This window comes from Mugil cephalus, chromosome 10 (genome assembly GCF_022458985.1).
Source record: "Mugil cephalus isolate CIBA_MC_2020 chromosome 10, CIBA_Mcephalus_1.1, whole genome shotgun sequence".
NCBI classification, from domain to species: Eukaryota; Metazoa; Chordata; class Actinopteri; order Mugiliformes; family Mugilidae; genus Mugil; species Mugil cephalus.
Window position 1 is genome coordinate 15,579,671 of NC_061779.1, and position 12,595 is coordinate 15,592,265.

A 12,595-nucleotide genomic window follows, 5' to 3' on the forward strand; every position below is an offset into this window, starting at 1 on the left:
CTCAAGTGTAATTATTACTCGAACATCCAAGATGCATTTCTGCGCTGTGTGTTTTGCAGTTTAGAGTACTACTACAGACCTTGGCAGAGCTGTGTCTTCCAGGATAGCAAAATAACTTTATGCTAACTTTCATGATTAACTTTGATTCTGGCTAAAAATGTTAAGCTTTTTTTTTTTTTTTTGCACCAGGTTTACTTGCACATTGTACGATGCAGAACAGGTGGTTGTTTGTATGATGTCAGTTTTGAATTAATTTTGTCCCTGAAGTCAGAAAACTGATAATGACACAAGGAGATTGGATGGAGGATAGGCTATTTTTTTTATTATTATTTCTTTCTCTAAGCTGTCCTGCAGTAACACCAGCTCTAGCTGTGATCATTAGGCTAACGTGCTCCCCAGGGCTCTCTCTGTTTTCATTGTGTCTGCTGGTGGTTCATGAACATTTCAACTTAAGTTTTGAAGTAACAGAAGCAGCTACTTACATTAAATGGAGACATCCAAAAACTTTTAATACTTTTCTACATATCTTTTCTTTATGCTATTAAAGGTGTTTTATTTCCTATTAGTGTAAAAAAAAAAAATGTGAGGGGGGGAAAAATAGATGTCTGTTTTGGAGAAAATATTAAAGTGCAAAATGTTGCAAACATCCTTCTGGCATGGGTGGTTGTTTGATAATGGACACAATGTTTATTGTGGTACCTACCATTTTCATTACCAAAAAAAAAAAAGCCTTGCCACTATGTGATACTCCTTAAACCGTGTCCTTAAAAAAATAAATAACCACATTATAGTAGAATTACCAACAATACACTTTAAGAGGAAATGTGTAACTTTACCTTCTGCCACCAGGTGGAGACAACCAACCTGTATACGTTATACATTTTCTTATCTTACAATATACAAAACTGCCCAGTTTTATCATTAACATGACCCTCACCGTGATATTTATGGCACAGTATTCCCAACTGTGGGCTGACAGATATACACCCAGATTCTACAATGGCATCGGTAACAAGCTCAAGATTGAATTGATTCTATTTAAAGAGTTGTTAACGAGGGGTGGAAGTAAATCGCTGGCACAGATAAGGCGACACAATGACGTGAATGAAAGACATTTATTAAGACAGTAGTGAGGCAAATATTAACAATCGGCAGAAGTTTAAGAAAAATCATGGAAAATTAAAATATGGTTTGAGGTTCAGTCGTAGAAGTTAGTGGAAAAAAAAATGCACCATCACGTTGGGACATATCTCAGCGTGTCATTTATAGAGCTTCGGGTTCACCAGCTAACACCAGTGGCAGTCATCAGCATATGTGTCTGGCACTGTCTGACAGTGAAACATAAAAAAAAAAAAAAAAAAGGTCAATTGCTTACAATGATATAAAACAATATCTACCGGTCACTGAATTCAGTCTGAATTATACTTTTTTTTTGCTCAAATTGGATCAAGGTAACTTTAAAAATATATATATATAAATACAAAACTCCGTAGTTTTTTATGTTGGTTTAAGAATTAAAAACAGTGACGATAAGGCATTTCTTTTACATAAAAAAAAAAAACAAAAAAAAACAAGCCAGTGTGGGTCAAACTTGATAAGAGTTTTAAAAAGTACACAGAGGAAAAAAGAGCTCTTCCCTTAAAGTAAGCACTAAGTGACAAGGAATGTTTGGGTGATTTCATCAGAACAAAAAAAAAAAAATGTAGTTCCACTTCATTCTTGGCGAGGCCCGACATATGTCACTGAAGTGACAGAGCCCGGTCCCCGCACACAGACCAGACCAGGGTGTCCAAAAACAAAAACTGGCATAGCGTCCATGTGCAGGAGTCACTCTTCAATTCTGAGCCAGCCTTTTTTATAGTCTATCAGTAGCTCTAGGTAGTACTTCCACTCTGGCTCACTGTCATACCGGACCTCAAATATAGTCTTTAAGGGGTTGGTGTGAGCCTCGTGGATGCGCAGCACCTCTCCTCTGTACCACACCTCTGATTTGTCGTCCTCCTCGTACAGATGGTGGATCGTCTTTCCCACCAGGTCCGGGTAGTAGAACCTCATGGCCCGGCGCGCCCTCTGGACGGCTGAGCGCAGGACCCACCTCCTCCTGTGTTCGGCGCTGTGGCAGGCGGACAAATAGGGACAGTATTTAATCTTCAGGAGCGATTTTCTTTTGGCCGAGCTGCTAAGGGGTCTCAGAGCACGACAGAAGCTCCCCGTCCTCTGCCACCTGTCGGTCACTTTGGGCGTCCTCCTGTGAAGGTCCCCCTCGCCGCCGTCGGTTTGCGAGAGCGAGGGGTCGGCGAACGGCACCGAATCCGACACTGCTTGGTAACGAGACTTTTTCCGGTTGAGGCCCTCACTGAACATCCTCCTCAGTTTGAGGATCATGCCCGTGCAGCTCTTGGCTCTGACCTGAGGTTTGGCCGGAGCGAGAGGCTGCAGCCCGGGGGGCTCCTCGGATTCTGCGTCGCTGGGAGACAAAGACAGCTCGTCCAACGCCAAAGGACACGTCCACGAATTCTCCAAGGTTTTGCTTTGTGGACTGAGCGAACGGTCGGCTCCTCTGCCGTCCTCGGCCCCGCGGGGCTCTTGGGAACCCCAGCTTTTCTCTATAAATGTGCTCAGAACGCCTTCAACTATTGTGTTTTCTACGCCACCCGCCTCTTCTTCATCTGACAGGCCGCTGTCTAGAAACGTACGCCTCGAGCTGCTCCTCACTCTGCTCTTTGTTCTATTCGCGTCAAAATGCAATTGTGCTTCCTCGTCCTTCGGAAGTGTCTGTGGGTGTGATTCCGAGCAGGAGCCGGCAGAGGCTGCCGTGTCCCGGCTGTCAGACGCTTCAGAGCCTCCGTCTCGCTCTTTGTTTTCAGGAGCCATATCTAATCCTGCAACACAGGGGACACGGCCGTCAGGAGAGGTCAAAACATAGAGAGGGAATGTGCCGTGTGAATCAGGTTGGTGGAGAGATCATAGAATTTAGTGATTGAGGAAATATTAGATACAAGTGGTGAGCAAGTCAGGGAAAAAAAGGCCTGTTGCACTGTAATATGCAGGATAGTACAGCAGCCTTCCTCTTTTAGGTACATTACAAACCACTCCCAATGAAGGCTTATTTCCAGGTACTTTCCCCACAACCAATGGACCCAGCAGTTTCCTCAATGCTATCATGATTATGTCATCTTCTGTCTTGCGTGGTCATCTGCTGACTCCGCTGTGAAGTATCTGCACTTATTAGTGTGAATTTCCGTTTGGTGAGTAACAACCATTATACTGGTGTTGTCACATGAAAGTCATAAAACATACTACAGGATTTATGTTAAAAATAAAAACGCAACTAACTGATGAACCTTGTTTCCCTACAGGTGATTCCTAAGAGGCGAGCTAACCCCACAACACCCCAACTGCAGGTTGACGGATAGACACTCACAGAGCCCTCATTCAGCAAACAGGAACAATAAGAAACTATCCTATTAATGTCAGCTGACACGTGGTGATTGGACAGCATGATCCTCCACCATGAAACACCCTTTCAGCGGAGACAGAAGAAAAGGCTGTGGGAGTAAACACGGAGGCTGGGGCGAAGAGTCAGCTGCTACAGGAGATGCAACAGCGGGTGAGGCAGGAGAAACGCTCAGACGCCGAAATCAAGTGCTCCGAAATCATGTGGACTGATAACAACGTCAGCAGCGAGCGGAAATTCAATCAAGCCCAGTTCAGTAAGCAGATGCATGTGCTAGGAGGAATAATAGCCGTCGGAACACAAAGTGAAGTAAAAAGTCAGGTACTGGAGGGACGGGTCTTGGGATGTTCTACAAAAAAAAAAAAAGAAAAAAAAAAGAAAAGGCAACAAAATGTTCAACAAATCCCATGAAAAGACCAAAAAAATCAAAAAAGAAAAAAAAAAAAGCATTTCGTGTGCACCCAAAGCCTGATATAACCTGATTAACGGGATTGACAATATCCTTCATTATGATGAATATGTAGTTTTCCAGTCAAATGCACATCCTCCTTCCTGGAGTGGGGAAAAATGTGCATTAGCATGTAACGAAAAAAAAACCCCTGCTGTTTATTACCGTTTAGTTTTATAAACTACAGCTGTAGTATGTGGTCAAATGTCACTAGGTCCTTCTTCAAAACTAGATATTTCTTGCCCCTTTTTAAGATATAAGCCATCAGTGGGAACAAAGGAGTGAGTAGCCTTAGCCTTTCACCCTTAAACACACATGAAGATTAAATAGTAACACAATCCCAGGTCAATAAAGATTTAGTGCCACTCTCTCCCTCTCTCTCTGGTTAAAGAGCACATACGTGGATTTTTGTTGCACACCTCAGAACACAAACTTTCGTCCCTGGTACCCCCCCCTCCACCTTCTCTTGAAAGGTCAGGAAGGTAACAAATTCACGAGGGAGTTTTTAATTTTTCCACAAGCAGCCCGACTCTGTGTGCTTCCCTCCACCCACTAGCGACAGGTAATCATGCAGCTTCTTGTGAGTTCCTTATTTTAGTTTAGCAGACAGGTTCTTTTGCTTTAAAAAAATCAGGAAAACAAAGCAAAGAAGTGGTGAGATCGAGGGTCAGCATAAAAGATTAAATATACCTGGACTCTCTTTTGGACGTCAGGTGAGGTTGATTCTGTAAAAAATAAATGGATTTTATATTGAATAATTATTCTTTACTATGATGCAGAAGGGCCAGTAAGGCAGAAAACATGACCACCCCAAGAACTGCTTGAGGGCAATGCTACAGAAAATATAATGCTTTGGAATAAAAATGTTGAAGAACCATCAAATCACACGGTGCACCCGAAGGGGATTTTCATGATCTGCAAACTAAGGCAAGAAGCACTGTTTGGTGGTCATGTTACTAAAATCACGTGGTCAAAGTATCAAACTAGGTGCTGGATCTTTAAAGGAAAACTGAGAAACTGAGACTCTGCTCAACTACCTGAAACAATATCATGAATTAAAACACATTTTCAAGCCTTCGGTTTACATGGGCATCTGTACACAAGGGCGATATCCATTCATTTCCTGCCACCTTCATGAACATGTGTTTACTTGCAGCACAGGTCAAATAAGGTGCCCAGTAATGCCTCAGGAGGGGTGATTAGCACACCTGTCAACAACACCTGTCATTTGGAAAGTCTGGCATGGAAGTGCCAATAGGTCAAACTACAGTATGCAATTCCAGATGTGGAAGAAGAACTAAAAGGCTTTGTAACCAACATTACATCACTGCAATTCCCCTTTTACTAGAAAAAAAAACCAAACACTTTCTGTTTTAAACACACTACTGTGCTTTTAGTACGTCTGAAGTGAACACATACTCACCCAGATGCTGACAGACGCAGGTGTAATACAAAAGGTTGACCACGTCCACGTAGATGTCCGGCAGGTGTTTGAGGGACATCAGCCTCCTGAGCTTGGAGGAGAAGGCTCGTTTGTGGAGCTGGATGAGGATCTTCTCCTCGGACAGCGTCGTGGGCCGCAGCTCCACTTTGTGCTCCTGCAGGACCTGGTCGATGAAGCTGCCCTGGACCATCGGGAACAGCAGCTCCTTTATCACGAGCATAGGTAGAAACACGGCTCCCGCCCGCATGACATGGGGAAAAGGACAGCGCTCCTGGGTGGTGTACTCTCTCAACCTCTCGAGGACCTTGTTGAGGGCCGACTTAATCTCCTCATTGAGCCACGTCTCTCTGACTTTTACCCCCAGCATGCAGGACACTTTCTGGACTTTGGATGACGAGGACGCAGGTTCAATAATTTTCAGCTGAGACAACCACTTTTTGAGGCCCTGCTCTGAAGAGGCTGACACAGATTTGGATATTAGCTTGCAGAACGACTGGTGCAGCTCAATGAAGTGCTTGCGAACTGGCAGCTGGATCTCTTGCTTTGGTACGGATTCGGCCACCGGCTGTGCGGGTGGCTCCTCAGGGGGTGCAGCAGAACCGCAACGTTTGATAACGGGGATAATTATTTTGTAGGTTGAAAGTTTAAGAGACTGGGGAGGAATGTTTCTGAAACTATGTTTGTTCTCTGCTTGTAGCTGAGATGGAGTACTCGATTCGGGTTGAATGGTGTCTGTGTGTTGGTGCGGCGTACTCGTGTCATCCTGAGACGGTTTAGACTCTTCAGAAGTGTCCGTTTCACCCGTTACCGGGGACTTACTTTCAGATTCAACAGATTCACGCTTCTCTGTCAACGACGTGGGCTCGCTGTCCGGTGGAACCGTCGCATCAAGCTCTTTTTTGAGTGTCACTATGCTGCAGTCATTTTGGCTAACCCGAGCCTCCACAGAGTTGTTGATATCTGATGGATCTACTTTCTCCACCTTAATATGTTTAGGTCCAGTGACGTCTACAACAGTCTTATCTGTCTGGCCGTCTGATGGACTGATTTCTTTGGAAACTAGACAGACCGCAGGCTGCTGGTCACATCGGTCTGACCTCTTCTCCTTGCCGTCTGGCCTGGCTTTGACGTCATGCTGCACAGAAGACTGGACGGCTCTGTGAGGGATTCTGCCTGGAAATAACACTCCAGAGGCCTGCAGGTATGCTTGGTATGGTGCCAGGCTGAAGACCGTGTCAATAACTGGCATAGGAGGGGAGTAATTTTTAATTCCTACTTTGACATTCTCCTTTTCCAGCCGCTGTTGTTTTTTAGCGGGCTCCACTTCATATAAATCCATATCCTCCTTTTTTACTTTGACAGGTGGAGATGAGTGAGAAACGCTTCTTTTCAGGGACTCTTTCTGAACAGGGGTTCCAAAGCTTGACACAGAGCCACCGTGTTTACTTTCTGTTGCGACAGCCGGGGAATAAAGAATTTTTCTGAGATTAGGTGCAGCTGCATGGATTCGATCTGAAATGCGATTGGGGGACTGGGGCGGCCATGCTGCCGGGGAAACAGGAATGCTTTTTGGCTGTTTCGGGCAAGTCACTTGGGCTTCGCGGGAGGAATAGTCCAGGATTCTGTCCATGCTCAAGCCAGCTGGTGGAATGACAGGGGGGTCTGCGTGCAGGTTGGCGAGTGGAGGAAAAAATCTGCTAATTTGTATGTTGGATGGTGAGACGCCAGGTTGGCTCAGGCGTCTGCTAGGGCTGGCGTGGTCCACACGCAGATACGGCGAGGAACTATGTGGCTGATCAACATGGAGGCCGGGGTTAGGTTTGTCCTTAGAAGCCATGGGGTGACTCACATGTTGTCTGGATTGCGAAACATTTACGTGACCAGAGTGATAACTAGACGGTGAATGTTGCCTTTTTAGAGGGGCTCTTATTTGGCTTGCATTTAAATTAAATCTTGGAACCGAATAGTATTGATAGTCAAAGCCCTGCAGAAAGGAATGATTTGGCAACATTTCACCGCTAGGCAAAGGAATTTCAGCATGAAGCGGATGAGGCACTATGTAATGCTCCCGAGGATTTGAGATTGCATGTTTATGGATAACAGGCACATCTTCTCTCTGCTTACAGCCACTATCTTTACACCGTGTCCTGTTTTCTACCTCCACATTTGCCTGAGGGTAGTAAAACACTGGGTGCTGCGCTAGCTGGCCATATTTGGACATGGGAGAATGTTCCTGATAAACCTCTGAGGTCATATGCTCATATGTTGGATGGGAGGGGTATAGGCTGGGGTAGCCTCTGGGGGATGTCTGTAAAGGCTGGCCGTGCTCACTTAAAGAGCCAAACAGTGCGCGAGTCGGTGTGCAGGGGTAGCGGCTGTAGTTTGGCTCAATCATACCAGGCAGAGTCCTTGCCCTACCTGGGCTGTACGCCTCCACAGCCATCCTCTTCAGTCGGTCTGCACTTGGCTCAAACTGTAAGCCTCTCTGTTGCCGCAGTGCATCCTCTGCCTTCCTCTGAATAGGCAGCCTTTCGGTGTACTGACCATCAGTCTGCATCCAATCGTGCTCATACACAGTGTTCGGTATCCTGGGAGAGCCATGTTCCAGGCTGTATCTGTGTCCCGTCAGGCAACCCAGTTCACTACAGCAGGGGTTACGTCCATACACCGGCTTAGGAATCGCCAGGTAAACCGACTTTTCCGAATGGGTAGACGAATTCTGACCTCCAGTTTTTTTGACCGCTGCTGATGCGGAGGCCGACGGACTTCTGTTCTCAGGACTTTTTGTGTATAGCACAAAGCCCTGTTTTAGCGGCGTGTGGCGCTTGGCCGAAGAATGGGAATGGCCCTCTTCTGAAAAACTGCCGTCCTGCCTGTGAATTGTGTGGTTTTTCCCTTCCACAGCAGAGACGCGATTCATAGGACTCGCGCTACCCAGCACAGACGTCTCCGGCCTGGTCCAAACAGGGGTGAACGCTGCCCGCTCTCTTCCTCTGGGGTCGTAAGTAAAGCAGGCTCCGTTGTACCGCAGCGTCTCCTTACCCAGGAAGTCAGGCGTGCTTTGTGGTTTGGACAGTCCCGCAGGTGACATCGTCCCATCGAATAGTGGCATCTTGCTTCGGAACGCTGGGTCGGCGAGGGTCTGCATCGAGTCACTGCTCATCATATCATAACTTTTGATGGTTCACCGATGTAGCTCCAAAACCTATGAACACAAAAACAATTAGGACACATCATGAGACACTTAAAGAGGCATTGGTTTGATTATCTTGACTAAACTCCCTCCTCAGACACTTGATACGACAGCAGGGCAAAAATAAATAAAGTATAATAAATAAAGTAATAAATAAAGATAGCCTCACAAATGATGACTCTAAAAGCTTATCACACACATTATCAGCCCTTATCAGCTAATGCTCATGAATGTTGAACAAAACAAATGGTAAAGAAGGTATTGTCAGAGGGCTATGCGAAGGGGAATTTATGCAAAGAATCCCAGTGAACTACAAACACTTAAAACAAACACATTTTTCTGCAGGCAGACAGTGAGACAGACAACATGTTGCAATAAACAACAATAGTTCTTCTTTTACAATCTCCGGCCCTATTTGTTTTCAGAGGTGACGTAATAGCCACATATGACTGAGAACAGTCTTCCCTGAAGTAATGAGTCAGTACAAAAATGAGAAATCGCAATGTGACAAATGAGATATTGCAATTCGTTTGTGCCGTATTCGACGGATTGTGGTTTTCGGGCGCCCTCACATCTAAACCATTTGGCATCGCCTCTGTCAGCAAACGGCAGACGAAGTGGACACAGAGTTTCTATTCTGCATTTCTTAATGCGAACCTGCAGTTGTACCACAGTTCCCTTTTCACATACTTTTTCACTGTTTGGGGCATTTGCAGCTTCTTCTGAGTCAAAAAAAACACACAAAAAAAAAAAAAAAAAAAAAACAGCAGAAGCAGAATCAGCAGAGTATTTTAAAGAACTGGCTAAAAATGTCTTTTTTGTGTGTAACCAGCTGCCCACGAGCAAAGACGACACCCAGTTAAATATTATAAATGACGAGAAACAACGTTAAAGTTGATCATTTGATCAGCTTCAAGATTCAAGATTATTTATTGTCATTTTTCACTGTGTACCTGCACGCAGAAGTGTTGTTTCTCGTCAGTGGTGTGTAGCTAAAGGGGGGGGGGGGTTTCTTGGATGCCTTTCAGCTGATGCTTGCGTACCTTCTCCCTGAGGGCAGTAGGGACAAGATGTGACGGGAGGGACGATGTGAGTCTCTAATGATGAAGATGGCTTTATGGATGCAGCGCTGCTCGTATATTTCCAACAAACAGGGATCAGCGCTGATGATCTTGCAAGTCTATACACTTACAAGACACTGCTATGCAACATGTGCCTCTTTGACCCATTGCTGGTCTGCACCTCAGGCAGGCAGACAGGATGGCTGGCTGCCTGCCTGCCTCCCTTTGTCAAACAATGCTGCAAGTGTTTTGTGACAGTGACCATAACGGTCATGTAAAGCACTAGGGGAAAACGGACTAGACGTCATACTCCGTTCCCTTGAGAAGTGTGATCACGCAGTCTGAAATGTCATGCTGTTAAATTTAAAATATGCAACACTGTGGTTAAGAAACGCAAAAAAAAAGAAAAAAATGGAAGATGTTTTTAAGAGATTGGCCCCGGCCCCGGAGATCCACAAATAATCCACTGCTCTGCCTCTGACAAAAAGGATACACGTCGAAGCTGCATTAGACATCTGGCGTGTTTAAAAAATGATAAACGAACAGCCCGCGTAAGAGACGGAAAACCCAGATACCCGCACATGTGAGAGCTGGGACGTTCGGCTTGGGGGAAAAGACTAAAAAAGACTAAAAAAAAAAAAAATACCCGCTCCCCTTGAATTTACCCCTTTCATGGTAATGTTTACGCCCGCTCAACCCATGAACCTGGCATTTCCAATGGGCCCTTGAAAGCAGCACCATGCAACAGCTGGAGCAGAACACAACTTCATGGTGGACCTAGATAAAATGAAAAAATATCTATTTTGATATTGATCTCCTGTCCACATTACTCCATCTAAACCTGCCGCCTCTCGTCAGTGTGCAAAATTATAGCATATGCCAGTATATTTTTAAACAGTCTGTATCCAGTCTGGTGAACCCAGGTATCAAACTGTACAAACTGTAACAGAATGAAATGAGAATAATGTCTGAGATGCATCTGCAGGCTGCGCGGGTGGGGGGGGCAAAGAACTGATCCTCAACTGTAACCTGACACATGGCGTTATTAAGTGCTCATCCAGGTTCATGACAGCCAGTACACAGCCCTGCAGTGCAAACAGATGTTATCAGCTCCTCATCCTGTTGACACCTTTCAGGCAAGTGGTACCTACAGAGCTATGCTTTATCTGCGTACAGCGAGGAGACATGCGGTTTGTGTACAAGAGGAAACTGCGCAGAGGTGTTTTCAACGGACTGAAAGCCACACTCTTGTCAAGTTGGTGTGGGTGCTCGCGTGTGTGTGTCCTCCCACTCCCGTGATGTATAGGGCAAGGTTGATGGAGAGCGTGACTTCCGAAACTCAAACCGTCTCAGAGCTCCAAACCACGCGAGAAAAGTGTCAACACGCTAAAGATTCACTTCACTCCGGCGAGTCTGATAATCATTAACGATATGTTCGTTAACCAATTAGTCTGACAGGTCAAGGGATGTGGGGAGAATATGTCACCATGTTAAAATGACATATGTATTATATATATACACATAAACAAAATGAATATGCATACATATAAAATACATTTCGATTTCCGCCTACTTTTTATTCCGCCAATAAAAACGACTCACGTCCACACATAAAAACGGAACTTTAAAAAAAAAGAAAAAAAAAAAAAAGGTTCACAGCCTTCACAGCCTCTCTGGACATCGGAGCAGACAGTAATGCGCATATATTTGCTTCCCGGGAGGAACATGGAAACTGTCAATACTTGATATCCTGTCTGCACGAACGGCCAAAAATAGTAGGATGGAAATCTAACAATTTACGCGTTCCCATAACGCGCCCCACGCAGGTTGCGAAAGCGTTAGTCAAAAACCACAGCAGAAAACTAAAACCGCACTGTGGCAAAGTACAATAACGAGTATTCAAGCCTTCAACAAAAACTGAGGATGCAGGAGGACGGCGGCTGTGTGGAATGCTTTCACATTATCTGTTGAGCTCCAAGAGGACACTCGGATAAACTACTAAAAAAAATAATAATAATAATAATAAAAAAACTTTTCATTGACTTTATTTATTTCTACATTCTGCACAACAATCTGCTGTCAATGAGCGACACTGAGAGGTGGATAAGTTTGCTTACCTCGCCGCTGGGACAAATGAATCCACAGCGTCTCCATGAAAGACAACTTCAGAGGCTGGAATCTGTCCACCCGGATGCGCCGCGATCGGCACCAAACGGAACGAAGCGAGTGCCCCGGGCAAAAGGTCGGCGTGCGTCTGGCCAGGGCTCCACGAGGCTTTTGGAGAAGTTAACAAACCGAAGAAAAGACAAAAGCGAGGAGGAGGATGGTCTTTGATCAATAGGCGGAGTCACGCCCTGCGTCTATTCACGGCTCATTTTCTACACATGTGATGTTTTCCTGCTGGTGACTTTCTCGCCTTCTCTTCTTTTTCTTCTTTCTTTTAAATTTAATTATTTTTATTCTTGCGTGGCTTGTATCACAACGGCAACTTCTGCCGCCGCCGCCACCTAAATTGAACTCAAGAGTCACGTTTGTTTCCACTGTCAGATAACGCAAGTGTGCGCTATTGATTTTTTCTCGGGTTCACGCCTCCCTCCGTTTCCCAAATCCGAGTTTCCTTACACCTATCTGACAGTCTTTCGCGGAATTGAAGCGCTCGTCATCAAAGAAAAAAAAAAGAAGAAGGAGAAGAAGAGGAAGCTCGGATATATTTCACTGCGTGAACAGCAACATAAGAAATCGAGTTAAAACATTTAACATTTTTTCTTTTTAAAAATCCCACCACTTCCTCTCCTCTTCGTGTCGCCAACAGTTTTGGCCAAGGTTTATATAATCCGATGATTTTTTATTTTTTTTTACAATCAAGTGAACTACGGCCCGCATTCCTGGCTCGTGGCTTCCTTCCGCGCAGGTTTGGCTCGAGCGTGGGGAGGAAAAGTTGTATTGATATGGAACAAGAAAATTTGGCACAAGAGTGTGTTTTAATGGCTGG

At 45.0% G+C, this 12,595-nt stretch overlaps 1 protein-coding gene and 1 long non-coding RNA gene across 2 annotated transcripts; one reads left to right on the forward strand and one right to left on the reverse strand.

Moving 5' to 3' along the window:
- Nucleotides 1-166: 166 nt before the first annotated feature.
- c10h15orf39 (chromosome 10 C15orf39 homolog) lies at nt 167-12,470 on the reverse strand. Its single transcript, XM_047597252.1, has 3 exons — nt 11,721-12,470; nt 5,329-8,554; nt 167-2,882 (listed from the first exon to the last, which is right to left on the reverse strand). The coding sequence occupies exons 2-3, from the start codon at nt 8,513-8,515 to the stop codon at nt 1,828-1,830; spliced, it is 4,242 nt and encodes a 1,413-aa protein (XP_047453208.1). The 5' UTR covers nt 8,516-8,554; nt 11,721-12,470; the 3' UTR covers nt 167-1,827.
- Nucleotides 2,879-3,839, forward strand: LOC125015414. The gene is made up of 2 exons (XR_007113594.1): nt 2,879-3,248; nt 3,360-3,839. It is a non-coding gene; the product is annotated as an uncharacterized LOC125015414 (long non-coding RNA).
- Nucleotides 12,471-12,595: the final 125 nt, after the last annotated feature.

What these genes read in the sequence shown, in the direction of transcription:
- c10h15orf39 (XM_047597252.1), bottom strand. Translation starts at nt 8,515, where the DNA reads ATGATGAGCAGTGACTCGATGCAGACCCTCGCCGACCCAGCGTTCCGA. An exon ending in CTGCGTCTGTCAGCATCTGG is followed by an intron (nt 2,883 to 5,328) that starts GTGAGTATGTGT and finishes CCTGTGTTGCAG; the next exon opens with GATTAGATATGGCTCCTGAA.